The following is a 25,667-nucleotide window of genomic DNA, read 5'->3' on the forward strand; positions in this document are numbered from 1 at the left end:
GGGGCTGGGGCCACGTGATCACTCTATCGATGACCATTGGGTGGTGGACCGCGAGGCCAACAACGCTTCAACCTAGGTACACGGAATACTCAAATCACGTCCCACCGGGTGTACAGATTATCCAAACAAAGTCACGGTCATTGTCCTATACTCTGATTTTACGTATTTTTGTATACTGTCGAGTAATCCTCCGTTTATTACCGTAAGTATGATGTTGTTAGCGTATTTTGTTGATGGCTCGTTTTGATGTTTTTCATTTTTAGTGGCTCGTACTGCGGTTTATTGGTTTTTCTTTCTTCTTTTCATACTTTTCAATTACTGGCCTCGGCTTTTTGGGAGGGGTTTGTATTTTTGGGGGGTTGAAATTTCCTAGAATTTGGCAAGTTGTGGTTTTTCGTTTAGATGGAATAAGTACTAGGTACTGAAAGATGTGTTTCGAGGAATTTGTTTGTTTATTTATAAGCCATTTGGCTCCGGCTTTTTTTTGGTTATAAAATTCAATATTGTGGACGTTTCTGGTGACAATGGAGAATGATTTATTGTTAGTTCGAGTTCGACTTTTACTTTGATGGAATGGTCTTTTGTTTATGATAATATATCGTTGAAGTCTATTGACAATGAAAAAATATTCAGAATTTATGCAAGCCCACGTTCGTTTGTACACCACCATCTCCATTTCCATTTTTTTTTTGTCTACAAAAGAAATCGGAGGAATTTTGTTTTACAAAATATTGACAATCATCTAAAATTATTTACAACCAATTGAAATTAATTCACATCATATCCACGGTCTTTTAGTTCAACATAGAATATTATTTAATTAAAATCCACCGTCCGCTGTGTCTTCTATTTGTTTACCATGAAAATAAAAAACCCAAATACTTTCTCCCTCATTTTCAATGACAAAAGTATTATTTACAATGAACTCAAGTCCAAATTCACCTGTGAATTCAATGTACTTCCTCTATTTACCCCATGTTTTTTTCTTCTAAAAAAAAATACTGTTGCTACAAATAAAAAATTGTATACAAATTTGCAATTACAACAAACAAACGCAGCGTTTAGCGCTCGGTATGAATGACCGAGCACCGCACAATAATAGAAAAGAAAAACGGTGTACATAGTACCAGTTAGCAAGGTGTATACCCCTTCATTTACAATAACGTGCAACATAACAAAACCACGCTTTTGTCCTGTCTTTTGTTCGGTGAGAATGAATGACAGTGTAAATGCGATCAGATGGCAAGTGAGTGCAGTGTCCTGACCGCGAGATGGCTGAAAATCACTGTACAGTCTGTTAAAATGACAGGTATATAGCCAGAGCCACCCCAGTGGCGATCGAAGTGAGAAATCCCGTCGATCGAATGGCAAATCCCGGGTCAAATCCGTGAGAATGACCTCTCAAGGTCACGCCAATGTGGGTCAAATGTTAGGAAATTCTGGGGGTCAGACGTGCCCCTTTGGGTCATTCAACAGGGTCATCTTGCACAGAGAGCAAAAAATTTTTTTGACAGATGCAAGTGCGAGGGCTGAACCCTCGTGCAGAATAATAATCAGAGAAAGGGTATACATCCGAGTGGGAGGGATGCCACGCGCCAGGTTGACTTCCAGCACAAGTAGAGGTGTGAACGGCACGCGACTTGACGCCAACGCATACTCATACGTCTATTGGCATACACATGGAAAATCCTGTGGTAGGAGGGAGGAAAAGCCCACAGGGGACTTTAACATGTGTTAGCTGCAGAGTAGATGTGTCAAATGACTCTACAGTAGCGCTGTAACAGGGCGACGGCCTCTGACTTGACTTGTGGGTATAGACTGTCCCCGTGCAGTCAGATTTTTTTTTTCTTTTCCGGTTAATTTACATTGCCTTGACCCGATTTGGGTATAATAAGGATTGATCAGGACTTTAAAAATGGATAGATGTCAAAAATCTGTTCGGGATTTGAACTCGAAACCAGTCGCATGTGAGTCAATAGACTTACCCACTGGGCTATAGTCAGGAGTGTGAATAATCACACTTTGGCATTGGAAAAAGAGAAGTCCCTGAAATCGAGTTTGACGGCGTGGTAGCAGCCACTCAGCGGCAAGACTCGGTGACAGCCGCTCTTTGTGGTCTGATGAGGTTTCGCCGGGTGGCAGGAGGGGTCGGAGGGGGCCCTCGGGGGTGGGTTAAAGCATTGAGGGGGGAAAAATTCACCAGAACAAGAGAGAAATGAGTGGTTCTCACCCCTCCTCCCCCCCGTTCCGGTTAAAAGGTTCATACGTTCTAGCGTTAGGATGAAGGGGGGGGGGGGGGATGCGGGGGAGTGGTGGCCCCTCCAATGAGCGAAATGCACTCTGGGAGCGCCATGACGCCTCATCGCCATTACACGCGCACCTTTACCCGTTCATTCATGAAATTTTGGGTAACTTTGGAAAAATTGTGGGACATGTTTTTTTTTTTCACTGAGTCCTGAGGGGGGATTTATCGCGCATGCTGGGGGCCATACAACGGGTTTTTTTTTGTAGGGGGACCGGGGATTTTGACAGAGGAATCGATCATTTCTGTGTTATCGACTGAGTTGGTCATTGATGACTGGAGGGGGAGTAGAAGGATGATTTCGTTGTTGATCATTGGAGATTTTTTTAAATGAATTTAAGGCAATCGCCGGTGATCTGTCTCAGGGGTGAATTTTTGATGCAGAAGATAAGACTTAATTTTGGTATCGATAACGATTCTGAGGGATTCTGAATGACTTGTTAATATGAGGATTGTTGGTATTAATTTAATTTGGCATATGCTTCCGAGGGAATATTTTGGGAATTTTTCATTAATGCCCCGAGCGGGTGTGCAATGTGCGGGGGAATTCGAATAATTGGACTTGCAGTAAAGTGCGAAATGGTTGAATTACATCTTAATTAATTCATTAAGGGGTTACAAGGACGCAAGGTTGCTGCGACGTCATGTTTTTGATGGACAATTTGTGCGCGAGCGCCAGACGAAAAGCGGATTAATGGGGTCACGTTGAATATCCAAATTTTGAGGGGAATTTAATGCTCGATTAAGGTGACGGGTTTGTCCGAGTGAAATTCTGATCATCTGAACCACTTGACCTAATTTCGCCAGACAAGCATTGCAAAGCGCAATAAAAAAAAATATATATAGAAAAGATCCAAAATGTTTATCCCGAAAAAAAAATCAATCACTCAATTGATTAATTAGGGGAAAATGAATTGATTAGGAGTATGCGATGTTTTGGAGTTAATTTCGGAGTGGTGTCAACAACCTGAGTAGAAATTCCATTGTACATGTCGGAAGTGAAAAGTTGTAGGCGAAGGTTAACATTGGTGGCTCATCGCCCCGTTCTGAAATTTTCTCCACAGTTTGTATTATCCTGAAGACCCCCGAAAACCCCCGGCCAAGGGATGAAAGCTGATCGATCGCACTATCCCTCCTTCGAAACCCATTCGCTGTAGACTTGCGCGTCAAACATTCTCTCACGAATTAAGTTGCCGAGATATGTGAGACCTGCACCCACGAAATCACTTGGAATCCCCTCAAATTAATATGAGTATTATCTTGTGGATGCCCTTAGACACGCTTCTCGGGATTCTCTCATTCCTTGGAGATTCCTTTGCAATTTTATATTGAATTTTATAAATTAAAAATGCCACTTTTTATAGAAATTAAAAAAAAAAAATTTCTCAAATTCATTTCGTTTATTTTACGAGGGACTGATGCTGTCTGTTGGGAAAATAGAATGAAAATATCTGTTTGTTTTTCTGAGTCAGCTGTGTGTCGAGGGGGAGGGGAAGGTGAAATGAAACCGACAAGAATCAAAATTAAGGGCCTCTCGTGATAAAGGTTAGGCTTTTATGGTCGCGTGCCATTACCCCCACCCTATAACGACGCGCAAAATTTTGAATTGTCGACTCGGGATTTTTTTTCGATGTTGGCAAAATTATTTTGATAGGCAGTGACTGAAATTCAGGGCAGAATATGTAAAATGGAATGGTACTAATGGTCATTTTACTGTTTCTTGAAATCTAAGTTGAAGTAAAAACATTTCTCGTATTTTTTATTAAAGTTGAATGAATTATTTGATTTTAGCATGGCAGTCTGCATCTTTAAGGCTATAAGCTCCAATTAATTCAATATTTTTTTAATTTTCAGTTCAAATCATGAGCAATGAGATTGAAGAATCTCCTCAAGGTAATAATTATGGATAAAAATTCATAAATCCATCGAAAACTCTCGCTATAAACGTTATCATAATTTATTTTATTCTGATTGAATGTAAAAATTAAAAAAAAAATAAGTTGGAGTTATTTGAAAACTCCCACGAATCATGAAAAACTCTGGAAATGTACATTCGCATAGGGAATTATCAGAGTTCGAAGACACATGGCTTTTACAATTTCACTGCCACAAACAAGATAAATTTTCATTTCTCCATTGGCATTGGAAAAATAATTCCACCTTGGAATCCCATTATCCTGATATTGCGTTGTAAATATCAGATAAATTGATAGGCGAAATCTTATCGAAAATTTTCATACGAACAATTGGCATGACTATAAAATATTCATCATCAACGTACAATATTTCTCACCCTAGGTATTACTCATGCTGTGTTTTCACAATGTGCAACATTGAGAGAAATAAATTCAACAAACAGGTCAATCTACATTTCATTTCACTGATTTTCCTATTATTTTTTTCATTCAAAACAAAAACAAGTTGAAACTACGATAATAACAAGAGCATGAAAGACGAAACAGGAAATCGTGAGCCATAGCCCAGTGGGGTCTCAATAGATAAAATATTCCCTTTAATCCACTAGCCAAGTGGCAACCCATAAAATATCAAAATTACATTTTGAATTACGCATTTATCTTGAGAACCAGTGATCCAAGAAAATCATTTCCCTCTAGTACCACTGATTATCGAGTTAATTAAATATTTAATAAGGTGTGCATTCTCGATCTTGTTTACGTTTTACCACTCCTCCACTGAATTCGAAGTACTAACAAAACCTAAGAGTGTCTAATTCATTCGATAGGTAGAAAACCGTTCTTTGTACATATATAAAAATCATTTTTCAAATATTTAGAGATTTTTTCCAGTAAACATGTAGTCACTCAACTCAAGTCTCTAACGAATCATATAGCCAGTCTCAATCCTTTTTTCCTCATCAATTGCTTCTCGATTTTTATGTACTCTTTGCATGATTTGAGAGATGTTTTTCTTGATGTCAGACACGCGATGACCATAACAGCACATTAAAATGTTTCATAGAGAATGTCAACGTTGGAGTTGTCTTTAACAATAATGTGCGCTGAGTGTTTAGTGAAAATTTTGTTGTTAATGCGCCCCAGTGCGGTCAATCGTCCTTGGACTTTGCCTCTGACTCTTGCTGACTGCCTTCATCTTCTTCGTCGGAGTAGTTTGTCGGTGCCTCCCCTGGCTTCAATAATTTTCCTACGTAGTCATAACGCTCTAAAAAAAGTACATTCAACTGTAGTCATGCATTGAAAAATTGTTAAAATTTATTTACATCTATTTTACGGCCGAGTGAAAGATAACATTATTTATTATTATTTTAAACTCTCAGAAATTTCAAATGAATAGAACAACAACTCACGTATCTGTTAAAAAAAACCGACTTCATCATCGATAAGAGTTATTCTAATAACCTGGAATTCCTCAGCGATATTTTTAAATTTCAAATTTTGGGTGCTACCTTGACCAATCGGTTGCGACCTTTGATCCCATAAATATGCGATTACAAAACCATATATTTTTCGTTTATTCTCCGTCAAAAATTTTCCGAATATTATTGTTGGGCGGATATTTCTCGACAAGTCGTTTCTCGCAACGTACAACCGATTTTGTTACGTAACCCGTTATCGAGAGCTAATTACGACTTTCGTCGTATTCAAACTAAATGACTCAACACATTCCCCCTCCAACCCAATGTTTTTATCGTAAAAGGTGAAGAAAAAAATTTGGTTTTACCTTTGAATTGCTCTTCCCACTCGAGAATGGAATTCATCTCCGTGGTATTAAGATCACTCAAGTCATCGTACTCATCTTTACCAGGAACCACTGAAAAAGTCGCAAGTCCCCTACTAGCATCTCGTCCACCGAAGGCTGCGTAAGGTCCATCTGCACACAATTTATCATCAGTCTGTGTTCAATTAAAATCGTATTACCTAGAAATTTATGACTTTATAATTGAACTTTGACTGTTAACCAGAAAAAAAAAGTGATGGAAAGAATACCTCGGTTGATTCAACAGTACCATCTCACGATCCCATGCCTACGCGATTATTTTTATATTCCAGAGCACTGGCACTGATGATATCATCGTCGAGGGCAAATTGCCTCGTGAAAAAAAACCCACTGAATTTAAAACAAGAAGAAATGACCAACAGCAGTTACGAGAGGCAAAAAAATGCGTAGACCAGACAAAACAACTAATGTTTTGATAATTAAAGGAATGAATGCATCTCTTCGATTATTTATCAGTTTTGAGTTCCGAAAAAGGCCCTGAAGAACTCCGGAAAACATCAATGATTCGTTCGATTGCCCATCAATTCCCAAGGTCATTCTGTGACGCAGATGATTGTCCCTAAGTAATTTATACCAATCGCATGACCGAGCAGACATCCGTCCATTGAACTAAAAAAAATTTCGCAAATGGTCCACAAATTTGAACAAAACACCTATTTAATGAATAAAATCCCAACTAAATTCCCTGCTTCCAACAAAAATAAAACAACAATAAAACCAACAGGTGAAGTAGTTAAATAACGTTATCGTAATCTACATTCTGATGATAATCCAACTGATAGCAACAAAAGACATCATGCAGTTCGTAAAAATGAATAAAGTTAAAAAAATACGTGTAAAATACCTGGGCCATAGAATCTCCTGCCCCTCGTGACATCGTAGACACTGCCATTAACAGCCACAAGAATTCTCTCATCAGGTCCTTTTCCATCATATTTCTTCAACTCCTCAACAGTAAAATCACGCCTGATCCTGGGTAATTCCTTGTACGCTGGTGCCGGTGTCTCGTCCCTCGTTTTGCTCTTGAATATCTTGTAAACGAGAAATGCTATGACACCAACGAGAATTAAGTTAATAGGACTCTTGATTATTTCGTCGGTGAATGAAACAGCGAATGATTGCCCCTGGAAAATTGGGGCTTCAGTGGCGGAAGCCGGCGAGTCATGTTCGGCCATCTTGACCACTGGTTCGGAGACAGTTAAGTGCGCGCGTTCCACTTGTTTCTTTTTTTTTAAAAAAACTCAATTCAAAGGGGAATGAAAATAAATGGATTACAGGTCTGGTAAATGCGTCGCACACGATTGCACAGGGATGTCTGAAGGAGACGATACCGTTAGAATTGAGATTGAGTTAGCATTGGGTGGAGGGGACACGTTGGATTTTATAAACAACGCCACCAGATGGTGGGTTCCTGGTACTAGGTGAGGCGCCAATGATCCTTGAATTATCACGATTATCACTGAACTGGCGATTGCCACTCGATTCACTGCCACTCCATCCCCAGGAGGTAATGACTGCTTGTCATTATCCCCTCTCCAGGTTCATCGTCTCACCCCTTTTCATCAATTGTCGATATTTATTTATTAAGAATTTATTAATAATCTCGCTTCTACTTTTTTATCAATCTCCAGCATTTTTATACACTAAATTATTTTTTGGCAATAGATTATGATTATTGCCTTTACTAGGGATTTACCTCGATTTGGATGAAAACATGGGCAAGTATGTTCTGATTTATTCATTGGGATACCACCTCAATAAATCGTTATTCATGCTGAAATGGAAAGTTGGTGATAAAGGGAGTAATGTAGTTGATTAGATTTTATGAGCCATTATAGTTGATAACAGTTAAAATATTGGAGTTATCGCGGGTTAAAAAAAGTTAATGAAATAGATTAGATTCTGTTCTTGAATGATGTTTTTTTCATTAGATTTTCGACTTCTCTATACACATCGGCATGTTTTTTTCTCGTGAATTTATAAACTTCCTCTGGGTTTTTATTAAACTGCAAGAACGCAATTTTTGTTTTATTTGTACATTTTCTACAGGTAAATCTCCTCATTTATCATTGGCAAATGATATTTACAAATCATTGTTTAATAGAGGAGATGATAAATAGGTACATTTATAAAGATGGCTTGCACTCATCAATAAGTTTATAAAAAACTAGTGCGGGGTGGGAGCTGCTCCCTATTAATTGCGAAAATTATGAGACGACTGAAGTAACTAAGTAAATACTAAAATTACAAAATTACCCTTCAAGACCTTTGAGATTTGTTCGGTCCACTGAAGTGATTCGTCTTCCCATGGAATACTACGAGGTATGAGTCTTGAATTTTCAAGACTATATTATGATATATATATATTATGATATATTATGATTTCATAATGCGTAAAAAATTATACGTGAGTATCAATTACGTATTTTGGAATATGTACAATTCTAATGCTGTGATTACCATTACGCAACTTCTTTGTACGGTGTACTAAAAATATATAGTCTCAACGTGGACGGATTGTTTGATTTCATTCTGAGATAACGCGACTGCCTTCAATAAAATACGAAGACAATTTTATTATTTAAATATGAGTTCTCTTATCGTCTTGGAGATCAAGATATGGACGGATATTGACGCTCTGTGGCACCATTTTTGGATCCACTTTCTCATTGCACATTGGACAAGTCTCTTCGGTCTCAACGATTCTGAAAGTAAAACAGAATATTAATTACCTAAAAAAACAACTTCCCCAATTATCTCGTTTTATTCACCTCAAAAATTCACTTTGAATCGCCGGAAAATCGCACTGAGGACAAACTGTAAAATCATTCTCCACAACATGTCGACCCTAAAATAAAATATCCAAATTACTTCCTTACCAATGCCCCAATACTATGTTCTTAATTTTCATCAAATTACCGTAGCGATGCAGAAAGGAATAGTGTTTTTACACTTATCACAATTGATATCCGTCTCAGGAATTCTATTTTTGCAGTACGGACAGGGAGTCATGGCCTCATCCTCAACCTCATGGTCCCTGGTCTTTGGTGGTTTCCTGACTATGGCTTCTATTTTCTTGCTGTACTTGGCATCCACCTGCAACCTGTACTCCGGTCTCATGAGCATCGCAGCAAAATTGAATGCAGCATGTTTAAGTCCAGCTCGATGGCACTCAATAACCGTAGACGTTAAAATGGGCACAATGTGCGATGGAAATTTTGATATATTATTAGCAACCCTGATAAGCATCCTAGCGCCTCTCAAGTGATCATTCCTCTTGACATGGAGCCTCACAAGAATATACGAATGCAGCAGACAAAGATTATTCCTCATCTCCTGAGGAATATTAATATTATTCCTCTTGAGTTCCTGATACATTCCAAACAGGACATCATGAGCATTTCTATAATTTCCACTGATCTGCTCCTCATTAGCAATAATAATTGCTGTCTTGGCGGCTTCTCTGTACTGCTTCCTGGCCATATAGAGTCGAAACAGATATTTTGGATCTCTGGGTAGTCCATCGCCACCCAGTAAGAAGTCAATCAATTGACTTGCTAATTTATCGTCCCTCGAGGATGCGACAGTGTCGATCGCTAAGGAGAGGGCCTCATCGTCATTAGCTGCGAGATGTGACGCCTTTAACAAGTGCCTGAGGGCTTTGTGGTACTCCTTGGCGTAGAAATAGTACTTTCCAGCTAGCAGACTGTTCTTCTGGGACTCGAAGTGAATGGCCAAGCTCCTGAAGTCCTCCAGCCTAACATTATCATCGTCTAGAGTATTTATCAGAATCTCACCATACAGCTCCATCTTCCCATGCTGATTCGCCAATTGGAAAGCCTCATCATGACAATTAGAAAGTATCAAGAATTTAATGGCTGAGTTGTAATCGTTCATCCTCTGGAAGAACCTGGCGACCATTTTTGCACCCTCAATGCTCTTTGTCTGCTGAACAATTTCGACACTTCTCGTTGGATTGTTCAAGTGCTCAAGATTGATCCTGATGATGTTGTCGTAGTCTTTAGCTGTTTCGTAAGCCCTTGCAGCTTCCTCATACCTTCCCTCCGACTCCTTGGCTTTGGCGTACTGAATATTGATCTTTGGTGATGATATCTGTGACAACAATTGCCCTACTTTAACCCAATTCTTCAATTTTATGTAAGCAGAGGCTGCTTTGTCAAAGTATTCCGCTTTCTCGTAGAGAATGGCTGCCTCGTTGAACTGCTTCATTATTTCCAAGATCTCAGCGCATTCCCTACGAAGATTTCGAGGACTATCCGGATCCATGGCTATGCTAACTCCTCTCCTGGAGTCTCCACATCTGATTGATGTCCTTGCAATGCCACCTAGGCACTGTATTCTGTGGCTGTGCTCCTGGGGGCTGGAGATCTTGTCACTGTCTGTCAATCCTCTCTCGTAATTTACGAGGGCTTTGGGATAGTTTCCTGTGAGCTCCAGCTGTTGTGCGTACTCCTTGGCGATCGAGGAAATTTCGTCTGGCTTGAGTTTCTGGGCCAGAGTGAGGGCCTGCTCCCACTGCATCAGATCTCTCCTCAGATACAGAGCCTCTACTGGTTGGGAGGACTGGAGAAAGAACTTTTCAGCTCGATTGTAATCCTCCAAGAGGGTGCAGACGTGTCCTGATAGTAGTGCAAGCTCCTCGATATTCTCCAACTTCTGGAGGGCCCATACCATCGAAATATCCTCGATATGACGATAGACTCTAATCGCCATTTCAATTTCTAGATTGGCCAATGTACTTTTACCAAGTTTCAACCAGTAATCCTTGTCATTCAGCATCTCACAGGTGCTCCAGGCCTGGGGGAAGCGTTTGCACTTGATCTGATGCTCCAGGATTTCAATAATCTTTCGATTCTCAACAATGTTGCCCACGTCTTCGTGGGATGTCAGTGTTATCTGGAGGAGTTTACCACCAGCCATCCCCAGGGTAACCTCACCACCGTACATCAATGTTGGAACTGTCTCTGATGGCAATTTTGTTGTGGATATCTTCACAACTTTAGTCCCATCAATATGGTATTTGGTATAGACGTAAGTTGTGATTGTTGTTTTGTTGTACACTCCAAATACGAATCTCTCGAAAACGTTTTGATCCCAGACGACACCTTCCATACTATCTGGAGGCTCTGGCACCTGGGAGACACTCTCGTTCACAGGATCGTAGACATAAGCATCGGATTTCTCATCTATGAAGCACATGATGGTGCCATTGGCGTCCAAGAACAGCTGCTTGATCCCAGTGTTGTGGGATAATTCAGTGGAGTGATTGAAAATGTCTAGATAAAAATTAACAATCTTTCCCATGTCAGTGCCAAACACCAGGAAATCAGGGGACAGAGCGTGACACGTGATCTTCCCCTCGGTCGTACCAGAGTCCGAGAATATTTTCGAGTCTTTTCCCTCCTTGATCAGTGCAGGATCAGTTTTGATAGTGTGCAACTGGATTTTTCCATCGAATAAGACAGACGCATAGATTTCATTCAGTCGAATGCTGTCCACAGTGGAGAGGTAGTCGCGCTCGAAGTGAATGGCTCTGTCACTCTGTCCAGCTGATAAATTCCAGAATAAAGCACGATTGTTCAAGGCAACAGCCACATGGAGGGGGCCAATAGCAAGGATTGAGGGCTCGATGATCGTATGGATGAGATGAGGCTCCGGTTTATCTTTATCCAACACGTACAGGTGAACAATGACTTCAGTGAGACTCGAGAGAATTGCTATCCTGTTACCACATATACTTATCAACTTGGGAATTTCAGCGAGGTAAATTAGAACGTTTCCACTGTGGGTCACAGCAGCTAGCATCGTGCCATCAGCTGACCACTCGAGACTGCTGACACCTGCCTCTCCACTCACCACAATCACCTTCTCAGTCTCCTCCAGATTCTGAACACTGTGAATTTTCAGGGTATTGTCACCACAAGTCGCCACCTTTCCAGCAACAAGACTCAACGAAATTCCATTCAACGAGTCCCTATGATTCTTCATCTGGAACAACTCTCGACCGAGTTCTTTAATATGAGTGGATATTGCTATGAGATATCCGGCCTCAAATCCCAGTAGAATATACCCATCCCCATACCATTTGTAAGTGACAATGGGCCCATAAAGCTTCTGGAATCCCAGATCCATGGGATTGTCAGGGTCCTTGATGTTGTACAGAAAAAGTCTGGTCTTTCCCACAATGAGGGAAACTGTGTTCTCACCGCTCATTCTGTGCTCCATCTTCATCTCGTTGAACTGCAGATCCTGAGGATCCCCAGGTAGAACAATTTCTTTTCTGGTGTCACCCTCTGATGTACTGATGGTGAGAATTCTGTCTTCTCCAGCCAGGGCAAGCACACCCTCACGCGACCAAGCACCGCAGACTATTTTCTTCTTGTGTTTACCAATTATTGGTATTCTCCTGGCGTGCGTGTGATCGTAGAGGGCTAGGTTTCCCCTCTGGGTGCCCACACCCAGGAGACAACTGTGTTTAGCCCACATCATGCAGGTGAGTCCGTCCCTGACACCAGCGTCTATCTGCGATCTCTTCCCGGTCGTTGCGTCCCACAGAGTTATCGTCGAGGAGTTATTGGTTATCATAGCAAGGACATCCCCATCAGAATCCCAACCAAAACCTGTGCAGATACCCATTATCTGGATTCGCTCCTGGATCTCTCCCTGTCTGTCGTAAATCGATACCACTCCATCACATCCTGTTGTAGCTAGGTGAGTGCTGTTTCCTGGCCTCCAGCAGGTGAAGACACTTCCTGGACCATGGGGGTGATCCAATTTGTACAGAACCTTGGGATTTATTCGAGTCAGTCAAGGTGGAGTGGAAATTTAATTATAACCTAGTTCTCATTTACCTTGTCTGATGTCATGTTGACGTGCAGAGAGTTAACCCCAGTGAGACAACCGGATCTCTTACTCCGAAGACCGAACAATTGGGTCACATTATACTTACTATGGGGATGAAATGTTGTTTCTGATATTGATTTATTGAACCGGCTTGTCAACTACTGGCAGGCGCTTCTCGGTACTTTCCATGTTTCCATGTCGTTTTGGAGCGTCTGAATAGCTGAATCGCGTTTACTAAACATGAGTCCTCGGGGGGGGCGGGAGGGGCGACATAGGGGTGGGGGAGATAGGAGGGATTTTTTAAATATCAATTGTTGATCGATCAATTCTTTGTTTCATATTTACTCGTCTTATTAGATCATAATAAAACTGTCAAACATATAAAAATGAAAAAAAAAACATTAATCCCATTCCCAGGTCCAGGTGCCGAAGGACCCAGGGTTCTAGAAATTATACGAAATCGCTAATATGAAAATTAAAGAAACTTTTAAATTTTCTGGTATGTCGGGAAATTTGTTTTGCAGAAATGAATAGCGCGCCAATGCGAACGTCTCCTTTTTTATTATCATGAAAAAAGTGGGGGATATCTCGCGAATCGTCATACCCGAGGCTGAACGAAGTTTCATTAGTTATAAAATCGCCATTCCGCAGCTGTCCCTCCACGCCCTGAATCCGCAATTTCCGCAACAGGTAATAAAATCAATTATCCTCGAAACACCTCAACAACACCAGAAAAGGGTAGAGTGATATTTCCAGAAATCTGTGAAATGGAGCAGCATGACCACGAGAACCACCCGGAAGGAATTACCAATCAGGAAAGCTCACTCACAAATCTACAAGGTCTCCAACAACTCATGGAGACATTCAAGGGTCCAAGCACGCCAGAACAGCAGAGTGAAATCCTGCGAATACTCAAGAGCAATCCTCCACTGATGGCATCATTCATAAAACGAAGGCAGGAATCACAGCAGAGGCTCCAGATACAACCACAAATCGAATCGAGGGACGGAATTCAAGGAGTAGATAATTCCATTCGCAGAGATGTGTCTCTACATGAGCTCCAGACGCCTGCTGTCAGAGAAGCTTTAAGAAAATTACTTGTCATCCTCAAAGAGCCAATGACAGCAGAAACGCAACACCGCGTTCTTGAGATACTGAAGAATAATCCACCCCTGACGGCTGCATTCATAAGACAGAGGCGACTGACCTTGGAACACCATAATCAAGGAGTCACACCTCTAGATCACGGCCAGATGTTGGATACTACAGGAGTAGAGCACCTTTTGTCTCAGCTGGAGCTGAATAATAATTAATCCCAGATATTTTGTTATTTAAATTGAGATCAATATAGTCACAACAAATGTACAAAATTATTCTCAATACGAATAGCAAAGTTTTCCTGGAATTATTGCGAAGTTTATTGAATTAGTTAAAACGATTCTAGCGCTTGCACTGGAAAAAATGGAATAATCAATTATCAGAGTTATATTTGTTTATATTAATAAAATATAATTTTGTGTAGAAATGAAAAATCACGAAAAATACGAGCTTGAGAGATAAATAAATAAAAAAACAATGCTGTATAGTTTTGGCCGCGTAATGTCGCAAACATTTCAAATTATCTTGTGATATTATTTGTTTTTCAACTGAGCAGTCGCATATTTTATCATTTTCCGCATCAACAAAAATCTTTAAAAAAGAAATAAATTCCCATTTTGGAAAACGATTTCCAAAGATAGAATAGGACAATTAAATGAATCTAAAATTTTCATAATAATTATTTATGACAATTTTTATTCATTTATTGCATTTATGGACGATTATTATAAATATTAGAAAATTATTACGAACAATTTATGGTAAATGTCTAGTTCAGCTCCACCAAATCGTTCTGGATGTTTTTTATTTGATTGGATAGGTGTCCGTCAGCTAATTAAGGATCTGGTCACTTCTTTATCCGGAAATAATTAGTATGGGACATATGACATTTAATACACCGCTCTTGGCGTTATCCAGAGCCATGGCGAGGACGTGACAGTCTGTCGGCCCCAAAGACACCACATGTTGGCACATTTATAGACAATGGACACACAGAAAGATGGATTTCATCAAATAGTCCTGCACTTCACTAAAACTCTGAATTCACCTCATCCGACCATCTACCATTTCGTATAGTCGAATTAGGCCCAAAAATTGCCTAATTGGGAAATAAATTGACCGTCGATGAAAAAATATTCATTCGATAGATAAAAATGTCTTGAATAACATATCAAAATGATCATAAAAAGATTGGTGCAGAAGATATTTTTTAAAAATGGAAACTTTCGGGTTTTCTAGGGGTTCATGACAAAAACATCCGTAATTACGATCCAAGTCACTGAATCGCTGACTGAACACAACGAGTGATTTATCCACCGCTACCCTTCTGTAGCAATTCAAATTATTTAATTTAATATCACTCACTCGTCCTGTCAACAGCGACAGCAGGGAGAAGGGGGGTTCAAAGAATTTCAGGGACAAGAGAGTTTACCTCAACATTATTTTTCGATGTATTACCTTCTTGTTGTTTCTAACTCTCTTCTTCCGTCTGGTGAATGGGAACTGAAAGGATAAGAATGGATTTTTCGTCAGAGAAATTAATATTGCAATGATTATTGTTTCTGGTGGACCTAAACTATACATTCACCATTATTACTGTTCCCATTTACTAAATGCAAAAAAAAAAATAAAAACATGATACGTGGAACAAAAGCCTGAATATTTATCCATTTCCTGGATATAAAAAAACAGCGTATATAAGGTACAGTAAAATGTAAGACAATAGATGATTTTGAAAACTTGCCGTATTTTATTTTTATCAAGTCGGACAACATGAAGTGTTGGCAAGTTTCTGTTATCCTGCTATTTTTGCTCTGTACTACGCATTTCGCTAGCGGAAAAAAATTAGTTAAAGGATGGTTGACGTATGAGTGCCGAGGAAAATGTGAGACATTGCCGGGTCATTTCTACTTGGAACACACTAGAAAAAAATGTGTTTGCTGGTGAGTTAGTGAATCTCTAGTTTCCAAAATCATTAAATTAATAATCTGAGAAACTTGTTTCCTCAGGAATAATTGGGCTTCACCCGGTCACCGTGTCGAGTTTTCCCTAGAAGACAAGCCCAATAAAGAGTAGAAGTATTACAAATTGATTTTTTAATGCAAAATTCAGTTAATCCTGACAGCTATTAAAAAACAGAATAAATATGTATAACAAAAATTTTTCATTGTAAAAAATTATTAATTCTTCATTCACTGTTTTGAATATTGATTGTTATAAGATAATTGATAAATTTACTAGTCAATGATAATAATACCGATGGTAATATAATGGCATATCTCCAAGGATATATTCCCCATTGGTACCTCCAGCTGATCATATGATTTCCTTCTCCTTTTTTCCTCGACTTAAACTCAAAACTCAAAAGTCAAGTGTTTGACGAAAAATAATTACTTTCCCAAAATGAATTTTCCAATTCACACAAGATAAAATAAAAAAAAATCCAAACGCAAATATCAATGCGCATTTAGTCATAAAATTAATTGAACGTGAATTGAAATTTTTTTTTCTGAGCGCATGTGCGGACAGTCTGTTTACAATAGTAAAGCCAGTAGTTGCCTATAGCAGCTATCACTCCCACCCGCAACTTTATCACTCCACCCTTATCCCGATAAATAGAAAGGGAAAGGGGGTGGTAAGGTGGAAGGGATTTTCTCCATGACACGAGTGCTGTAGAACTTAGTAGAGCAGAGCGCGTACACCGCGATGCTTTGCAGTGTTGTTGAAATTGCTCTGTACCTCGGTTTAAAAGTTATTCTTGGTCAAGTACTCCACTCTGCGAAGATTGTTATCGTAGGTGCTGCACTGCCTCCTGGAGCAGGTAGGTAGATCAATTAAAATCATCGAATCAATCCGCGCATTATATTTCCGCGGGACAGTCTGAGTCAGTCGAAAGGATCGATACCATTAAATGAATTAGTTTTAAGGTCTCCCGAGGTCTTTCGAGATTTAATATTACAATTAAGGTCAACATCAATAAAAATTATAATCAATCACTGATCAATTATATTTTTGACTATCGCCATTGCACCGAAATTCCGTAAATATTGCAGTCTGCGTCTTCAGGGCTCCGATTATTTATAATTAATCAATTTGTGGGGTTTACCCTCAACTTTCATGTACCTTTCATGTACCTCCAATCTATCGTACTCATTATTTACGACTCCCATCAAATTTATCGGTTCATTGACCACCAGAATTATTTTCACTGTCGGACGATCGTTACTCGCACAAGGGAGTGGGGATTCCCCCGTGGATCTAACAGGTGGAAATTTTGTTGTTTCTTTGCGCGTAATTTCAATGAGAGGAAAATAAACGAGGGTTTATAATGGAGTTGACGTCAAGTCCGGGGGATTTCGATGGAATTAATGCCCGCAGGTGTCTACCGAATCGATATCATTACCTTCTATGGTCATGTGTCTGCGTATACCTCGACGATTTAACGACGACCTCAACCTGGGGGTATATCGACGTGGTGTGCACCAATTTTTTTTTTAATCGTGTCAGTGTGTTAATGACAACATGCTCTCATTATTTTCCATCTTCTCTCTCCTCCAATCATCTCTGGAATAAATAAATTCATGTTTCGAGCAGTTCCTCAGGAATTCGCTGATTACAATTTTTATGTACTGTAATTACGAATTCCGTTGGTTGTGATACAGATTATTTTTTTTGCTCAGTTGTTGGTAATTGTATCACAAAATAATGAATGGATTCAAGGATTTCTTCACTGGGAGTCAAGATATCCCCGTGTTCTATCGATTTAACACCTTAGAACCGCTAAAAATATCCGTTCATTTGGTTGTGAAATGACTCTCGTGGAATTTATTCTCATGCTCATTGCGGTGAATTTTCCCGTGGAGTGACCAGTGGGAATCGCAGTTTTGCGAGGTATGACTGACCATAATGGTCATCGCCAAAGCGGAACTCGTTTGCGGCATCTCTCCGGTGTTTCCTGTATTTCCGGACCGGAAGCACAAGCGAACCGTGGAAACAGGTCGTTCTCTGGCACCTTGATGGATTTTTTTTGGAGGTCGCCACTGATTTTTTTGCGTCGCAATTGATATAACTGCTTTCCAAATTCTCTGGCGACCAAATAATTAATTAAATCACCAGTAAGTCTTCTTCGGCATCACCTAGTTATTTGGACTGTATATTTTCCTTCCTCGGCAGCTGATCTCCAGCATTTATTTATGGATTAATATGAATCTTCAATGACGCCAGGTCGGCAAGAAGTCATCGACCTTTAGTCGCATCCTTGAATTAATTATTTATATCCAATCAAGGGCCAGTGGTATACCTGGTAAATATGATTTCTGCACGCAATCGTATCGTGATACGACGGAAGTGGAAGTGTCTTCATCGTAAAGTTCATTCACCAGTGGAAAAGTTTTGCCGGAGAATTCTCGAGGATGGAGACGTAAACAAATTGATTTTCATTTGAATAATGGTGTACTGCCTAGTGCCACTCGGTTCACCTCATGCTCGTCATTTCCTCTATATTGTTCCCGGCTATCATTAGCCTGAGCATGCCATCAAGTTCCATTGATCCTCACTTAATGATAGAATTTGTCAGCCTGACGGTATCTCACCCGAATAAATCCTGCGAATTAATTATCCAAATTCTGTAATTCATCCAGAAGACGAGATCGTTCTGATAGAGCACCTCCCAGGTCGTCAGGTGCACCTCCAAGACTTCTTCTGGACAGGTGCTGAGGACGCTCCACCATGGTTGGATCCAGATCAGACCCTCACCTTCTACGAGACCCGGACAATCCATCACACAGCGACAGTGTTCGTGCCTGGCGACGGAATCGTCCCAGGGCAAAGCGAAAATATACCAAGTGTGGCACCCCAGGAACCGAGCTGCACAAATTGCATCGAGCCCACACCAACGCTGACTGACCCCGACCAGGACGTCGGTATCCTCGTGGGTGATGATCCAGGTCCCAGGTGAATGGAAATTCAATTAGATTCATCAATCAATTCACCGCTAATTAACAAAATAGTCCGGTATTTATTGTATATCTTCTTGTTACATATTTGGTAGGTACTGGTTACTCACTGTTCTTCGATCTGGTGAAAGTGTACCGCCAAAGGTAGAGCTGAGATTGGCTCGTTTATACCGCGCCGCATTTGCCAGACAGCAGCAACGTCATCTTGGCCTGTTATCCACCGATCCCCGTTTACGGAGAGCCACCAAACGAAAATTAATTACCGAGAACACCGCATTAAAAAATCCAAACGAGTCCCTCGAAAGAAGCACAAGCCCCTCATTAATAACAGAGTCTTCATCAACGATTCAGCCAAAGAGGGAAAGCGTGCGAATGAGAGAAGTCAAGATCTCCAGTGATTACAAGTTTTTGATCGATACCCCTGACATCGACCAAACAACAGAATCAACTTTGTTAGTTGAAACTCCTAGAGTTCCATTTCAAGTTGAAGGACATCAGAAAACTGCTATCTCCTTAGAAACAACAGAAATTACGTCCACCGATGGCGTATCATCGACACCTAGAACTATTGAACCCACAGAGAAAACTGTAGAATATTCTCCATCGATTGAAGAATCGAGAAATTGGGGGAATCCCCAGTACTTGATGAGCGCGAAATCCGAATTGTATTCGAATGTTGATGATCAGGAGGCAGTGATGGAGGGTACAGTGCCGTTGGGAGATGGAGATGTGATTAGAGTGAAGAAAACAGGAGAATCTGGGGAGAATGGTACAGAAGTGGTGAGGGATCAGCAATCGGGGAAGACGAATTCAACGAATTCGAGACTTCGGACATCGGGGATGGGAGTGGTCCAGGTGAGAATGCAGAATACGACAGTCCTGGAGGATGGATCAACGCGACTGATTTATTCAGTCCATTTAGGTGGAAAACCAGTGCCAGCTGAGACAGCGGCCAAAGATATGGCACTGCTATCATCTCAGGAGGTGGCACTGGAGCTTGGAGCACCGGTGATTATTCAGAGTGAACGTAAGTGTTGTATTTATTACCCGTTGGAACATAATCATGGAATTGTGAAGGTATTTATTGGGTATTTTAGCGTATTTGAAAGAGTCAAGGCCATTGGCACTATCCAGGAGAAGAGATGCTTGGCTACTCGTTGGAGCTGCTAGCATGGCACTCATTCTTCTCCTGATTCTCGCTGGAATTATTCTGGCGCTCAAGAGGAAGAAGGCACACAGTGCTGTCTCTGCTCCACCAACCCAGAGTATCTTGAAGAAGGCGAGAGGAGGATACACTCCAACTACTCCAGGACTCGATAACACGGGGTACACCTCCGAGACTGAGGGACGAGTAAGTTTTACTCATTGGAATGAAATAAAAGACACAACTCTCTCATCAGTTTTGGAAAAGGGGAATTAATCATTTAGTTCTCGTTTAGTATTCATCATCTAATTCATTCATTTATATCGAATGATTAGAAAAAAAACTAGCGATTGTCTCTAAAAAAACTAGTGCCAACTGGTACTATCTCACTGCCACCCACTGGGTGCCTATCTCGCATGCCATTAAAATAATTACGAATCAACGAACTCCGGATTGCGTGTCGAAAGGTGCGTGATACGAGAAGTTTTGGTGGAGTTGTCTGAGAGAAAAGAGTACAAAATCCACTAGAGTGTTTAGGAATGACGAACGGCATGCGAAGTTTGCCGGAAGCTAAAGAACGAAATTGTCTCGAAACTCGTATTGTTCGATAATTGAAGGGGTGTAAATATTCGCATCAAACATTTGAGAAGTTTCCCCGAGTATTTCAGGTGAATAACTCGACAATCTCACCCATACCAGTACCTTGAAGTAATTACTGAGAAAACAATTGTGTAATTAAAGCAAAAATCTCGCTATTTGTCGCTCGAGACATTCGATAGCCCGAAGCACGGGCAAATCGACTGAGAGTATCAACAAAAAGACATTGATCAAACAATGAAGATGTCCGAGACTCGATACTCGAGACGTATTGATCACTGGAGAGGGCCGGGTTTATCATGCAATGGGTGATTGTCTAGGGTTCATCGTGGCATTATTTTCTGTTGCAGACGGAAGGTACCAGCCAGAGACAGACGCCAGGGAGTATTTCTAGATCACCAGCGACGCCGATTACTCCGGATACTTTAGACGACGAGATTCACGAGTTATCCAGTGACAATAACGACGAGAAAGACGAGGGGGAAATAAAAAAGGACAGCCACGAGCACTGGGATATCGAGGAATACCAAATCTCAGGGAAAAAATCGAGGTATTTATATCAATAATCTCCAGAGTAATCTTCGAGGATGAGAATTCTCAGGCAGAGATGCTGTCTTTATTTTATTCAATTAAATGTCGACTGTGGATTTAATTAAACAGCCGATTACCATCGGCTTCTTGGTCAATTTCTAGAGCTGGAAGACGAAGAATGGCACGAACAAATGCTATAGAGACAGCTGGAAGTCCCGATTCCCTGGAGACCGTGGTTGATCACCAGAAGCATCGGAATTCTCTGGAAAACGGGTGTATTCATGTCCTGGAGGAGACAGCATCGCCGCACTCGTACTTGTCAATGCCATCATGCAAACTATTTCCAAGTATGCGTAGTGTCGAGCCATTATCCAGAATTCTAGAGCCTGTTGTCGTGAGTTCCTTCGTATTACTTTCGAAGATGACATTCTAGTGTCGTAAATTACATTTATTTCTCATCAATGTGGGGCAATCGTAAATTATTACAGGTATGAATTTTAGGTGAGACACTTGGACATGGAGTTTGAAACTCCCGAAATGTCGAGGAGAGGAAATGGATTCAGTCACAGAGACTCCGGGGATGAATTATTAGGGAGGACTAGAAGTGCACTTAAGGATCCAGGAGTTGTTGGACCAATTGTGTGGGATCTCAGAAGACAAAGGGCTGTCGAAGGTCAGATTACGTCGTGGAATTGATTATTTGGAGTGATGAATTTCTTTGATGTACACCAGCCCATCCAGATCCCTGAGACTCCAAGTCCCATGAATAATAATGAACGAAAAATAAAACCCCCGGAGAGGATTTTATCGTTTATTTTCATCGAGATAAAAGCTCTCAATAATTTCACCGCTATTAGAGTTCTTAAAAACTATTTGGTGTTCTTTAATGTCTTGTTGCATTACGCTATTTAGAGAGAATAATATGGAAGAGATCATTATTTTTAGGGAAAATATTTGAGATTCATTCTATTGATAGAATATTGCAAATTCAATAGAAATTTCAATCTCAGTTTCCGGAGTGTTCCCGATTTGATGGACGTCTCAATAAATTTTGGCAAGATCTTCCATTAATGTTCAGAAAAAAGAATCCCACGACCTCATAATTCCATAAATTCTGGGGATTTTGCCAAAATGCTTGTTGAAGCCTTCGGCTTTGGCTTTGAGGCCAGAATTTATCATCGTGACAGAAAATACTGTAAATTTCGGTCGTGACCAATGTCTTGACCGGCAATTTCATTAAATTGTAGTCACAAGATCATCAGAATTTTTCATTATATCAATTTCAATTCTATTTTAATTATGATATATAAATGACAGTTAAATTTTCGTATCCATCTTGAATATTCAGCATCAAGTGCAATTAAATCTCTGCCAAATGGAGAATTACTAGAATATTAATAAAGAAATTCATGTAATTTTGTCGTTGATAAAAATTTTTACTGGAATTTGAAGCTATTGTGGATTTTCCTCAGGTATCTGGAAAATGGGTATTTCTCCTTTACCGAGAATAACCAGATGCAATCGTTTTTTAAAAAAAGATATAACTGTTTACAGAAAGCTTGACATCAGAGACAGACGGGGAGCGTCAAGCCCCGTCGTCCGGACCAGTTGGTCGAGCAAGAAGAAGACTCCACGAGCTCCTCGAGGACTCGTTCAGTCTCTTCAGCACGAGAGAGATAAAACAAAAAGACGCAGTACAAGTGTCTTCTACATTGCGTCCGAATTCAGCGGCAATCGATCGTGCTACGACGAGCTCGACGTCGAGAGGACAATCCGCCCACGTAAGTCCCGTCGGGAGTCCCGTGGATTACGAAAAAAATCGTCCACGCACATCGGTAAATCGAGACGAGATTATCCCGGAAACCGGAAACGTCGGACCACCGGCGAGAGGTGCGTGGGGTTCGAGACCGATGAGTGCGGGACCATTTCACCGGCCAAATTTACCAGAGGTAGACGTCACCAGAGTTCTCGCCGATCCCCAATTAGCACCAGAGGATCCAGCAGTACCTCTGATTGCCGCTATTAGAAAAGAGCTAGAGAAATTTACACCAGAGAGAGTTTAATTATCACGTTTATGAGATTATCGTTGGAATGTCGTGGAATTTATTTCGCCCGTCAAAAATAATAATCCCTTTTTATTTTTCATTTGACGCGAGAAATGATTTTCACACGTCGATCAATCTCTCAGTGCATGTAGAGTTCAATTTATTCAGTATTTCGTACTTCAGTATTTTTTGTAGCGAATCTAGTGCAGATATTGTTGGAAACATTGTATCATTGTATATAAGTCATACTCTTCTTACTGGACTCAAATATTTTTCAATACTTCGTGCAAGATTATTGGAATAAATTTTCACAGGGACATCAATTGAGTCTTTTCTTTATCCTCTCCTCTGACGAGTTCAATTTTATTTGCCAAATTTTTTTACCCTCGGATAAGCAGATGGGAGAATCTCTGAGAACGGAATTGCACAAAACATTTCACCTAGCGCTCGATAAAAAATTCCATCAAAGGTATTTCTTGGTTTTTTTTCTTATTTCAGTACAGAGTACATTTTTAAATGAGCAAAATGAGGAAAAAGGACTTGCCAGCGAAACTTTAATCATTTCAGAAAGAATATAAAAGCTCGGGTATTTAATTTAAATAACTGAGCAATTGATAAAATAACTCTTGAATAATTTTCAGCTGCAAACTCGATCTCTTCTATTTTTACAAACAGCACCCTAGAATCCGAGGAATAAGCAACACCTGGTATAAATCATAAACAAGTTGTTCCCACATGCACCTGAATCATTGGCTGGTGCCAAGACGATTTGAAGCGCGGGTGTCCTCCTTTTTTCACTCCCTCAGGGGAAAAAAAAGTCAACGTGAGACCAGCGAGGTCGACTCCGTTTTCAGATTGAAATTATTTTTGGATCGTCGTCCGGAGCTCCTCCTTGCCTAAAACTGTATCGACCAATCATTCTCCTCTAACTCCCGATCACGTGGTATTCCAATACACCAAAGTGATTTTAGAATCCCGAAAGAGTAATACAAGTCACAGTCATCTGCCGAAAGTCCAGTTGACTAGTCATAAATAAATACCTTATCAACTTTTTTTTTTCATCCTTTCAGGTAAGCGGTTGTACCTCCCCTTATCACACACTAAAGCCGAAGGACTTATCAATTCCAGAATTTAAAAAATATCCAGTGAATTTCGAGGGTCAAATCGATCGTCCGTTAAATCCCTGGGATTTCAAATTTTCAGAGAAAAAATAAAAAAATCGAAATGGAGAGTGATTTGAACTCCCGATAAGGGCCGAAAATATTTAATCCCGGATTACACACTGTTATTATTTTTTACAAATGGAAAGTGTTGGATTGTCGGTGATGGGGATGATAGTGACAGTGATGATGACGATAAGAGGATTTCTGTGATAAGTGCCCTTCGATGGTATTCCGACGGTCTCATATATTTTTATCCCATAAAACTTAACGACTTCTGTACTCTACCTCCCAAGAACAGTATTCCACCTCCCACTCTCCAACCCCCTGGGGAAAGGGTTGACGATCCCCAACACTTGGCTAAAATCGTGCATTTAATTTATAAATACATTTATGACTTTTGCCCTCGCGGTTATGAATTCAGCAAACGTCAGTCGGTATATTCATTCACGTGAACTCATGTATCTCATTCATAATTCGGAATATATTCTGGGTGGTGAAAAGTCTGAATGAAAAGGCATTAGGCACCTGTCGTAAGCACTTCACCCCCAGAATTTCATAATCTCCATAAAATAACATTTGAACCGTGAAATTGAGTCGAAGTCATTGGTGCAGCGATAAATACCAAAATTTCCCAAAAATACGGAAAATGGTGTTCAATTAACTGCACGATTAATTGTGCAACTATCGGTTCACCTATTGGTTGAGCTATTGGGGATGAGTTGTTTCTAATATAACGAGGATAATTAATTAATTCATTGTTCCTGGGTTGAAATTATGGTTTCAGGGGGTGGAAGTACTTGTGGTATTCGAAAAACAATTAGTTGAACTCGAATGGCTGGGGTCCACAGACCGCAGTTAATTCGGATAATGAATTACGCGATAGTGCGCGGTGTCCTGGGGTTTAAAGTACCGTTTAGTTGTTGGACGAGCAACAACTCTAAAGTTGCGCCAAGTTGGATGGTACTGAGGGGTAGAGCATGATTTATGTCCCTGCGGGGGTGTTACAAACATATTGCGATATATTATTTATTTTTTATTATTTTTACATTTTTTCCTTTTCCTATTACCATTGTTACCATGGTTTGATAGGCGCCCCTTCGTCTTAGCCTTTTAGCCTCTCCTACTATCCTCTCATTATTTTTGCGGTAGCATGGGCCGACTTTCTGTACTGCGCCCATTTGGCGTGTACTGAGGGAAACCATGTAAAACCTC

At 40.3% G+C, this 25,667-nt stretch overlaps 5 protein-coding genes across 12 annotated transcripts in view; 3 read left to right on the forward strand and 2 right to left on the reverse strand.

Moving 5' to 3' along the window:
- Positions 1-4,235: 4,235 nt before the first annotated feature.
- On the reverse strand, positions 4,236-7,458 carry LOC105268536 (membrane-associated progesterone receptor component 1-like). Its single transcript, XM_011308177.1, has 3 exons — positions 6,903-7,458; positions 6,002-6,151; positions 4,236-5,482 (listed from the first exon to the last, which is right to left on the reverse strand). Exons 1-3 carry the CDS (start codon positions 7,231-7,233, stop codon positions 5,367-5,369), a joined length of 597 nt encoding a protein of 198 aa, XP_011306479.1. The 5' UTR covers positions 7,234-7,458; the 3' UTR covers positions 4,236-5,366.
- On the reverse strand, positions 7,283-13,139 carry Oseg6 (intraflagellar transport protein Oseg6). Its single transcript, XM_011308176.1, has 4 exons — positions 12,931-13,139; positions 8,978-12,865; positions 8,830-8,906; positions 7,283-8,763 (listed from the first exon to the last, which is right to left on the reverse strand). Exons 1-4 carry the CDS (start codon positions 12,943-12,945, stop codon positions 8,640-8,642), a joined length of 4,104 nt encoding a protein of 1,367 aa, XP_011306478.1. The 5' UTR covers positions 12,946-13,139; the 3' UTR covers positions 7,283-8,639.
- A 367-nt stretch (positions 13,140-13,506) lies between these two features.
- On the forward strand, positions 13,507-14,551 carry LOC105268533 (uncharacterized). 3 transcript variants are annotated; one of them, XM_011308173.1, is made up of 2 exons: positions 13,507-13,612; positions 13,660-14,549. In XM_011308173.1, the coding sequence occupies exon 2, from the start codon at positions 13,690-13,692 to the stop codon at positions 14,233-14,235; it is 546 nt and encodes a 181-aa protein (XP_011306475.1). In that variant the 5' UTR covers positions 13,507-13,612; positions 13,660-13,689; the 3' UTR covers positions 14,236-14,549. The 3 variants fall into 3 exon arrangements, with proteins under 3 accessions (XP_011306475.1, XP_011306476.1, XP_011306477.1); XM_011308174.1 differs by having other exon boundaries at positions 13,509-13,612; positions 13,665-14,550; XM_011308175.1 differs by having other exon boundaries at positions 13,510-13,612; positions 13,679-14,551.
- A 2,114-nt stretch (positions 14,552-16,665) lies between these two features.
- Positions 16,666-23,602, forward strand: LOC105268532 (uncharacterized). Of its 2 annotated transcripts, none has more exons than XM_011308172.1 (8): positions 16,666-16,841; positions 18,661-18,973; positions 19,071-20,002; positions 20,073-20,326; positions 21,067-21,266; positions 21,410-21,641; positions 21,749-21,920; positions 22,786-23,602. In XM_011308172.1, exons 1-8 carry the CDS (start codon positions 16,727-16,729, stop codon positions 23,271-23,273), a joined length of 2,706 nt encoding a protein of 901 aa, XP_011306474.1. In that variant the 5' UTR covers positions 16,666-16,726; the 3' UTR covers positions 23,274-23,602. The 2 variants fall into 2 exon arrangements, with proteins under 2 accessions (XP_011306474.1, XP_011306473.1); XM_011308171.1 differs by having other exon boundaries at positions 22,802-23,602.
- A 673-nt stretch (positions 23,603-24,275) lies between these two features.
- The window catches only part of LOC105268538 (troponin I), a 17,666-nt gene continuing 16,274 nt past the window's right edge, over positions 24,276-25,667 (forward strand). For 3 of the 5 annotated variants that reach the window (XM_011308179.1, XM_011308178.1, XM_011308183.1), the window contains exon 1: positions 24,277-24,362. The gene's annotated coding sequence lies outside the window, so the exon portion shown is untranslated. Of the gene's footprint in view, positions 24,363-25,667 lie in introns of all 5 variants that reach the window. The other 2 variants (XM_011308182.1, XM_011308181.1) reach the window with 1 other exon arrangement.

Source organism: Fopius arisanus, unplaced genomic scaffold, assembly GCF_000806365.1.
Source record: "Fopius arisanus strain USDA-PBARC FA_bdor unplaced genomic scaffold, ASM80636v1 scaffold00058, whole genome shotgun sequence".
Taxonomy (NCBI): Eukaryota; Metazoa; Arthropoda; class Insecta; order Hymenoptera; family Braconidae; genus Fopius; species Fopius arisanus.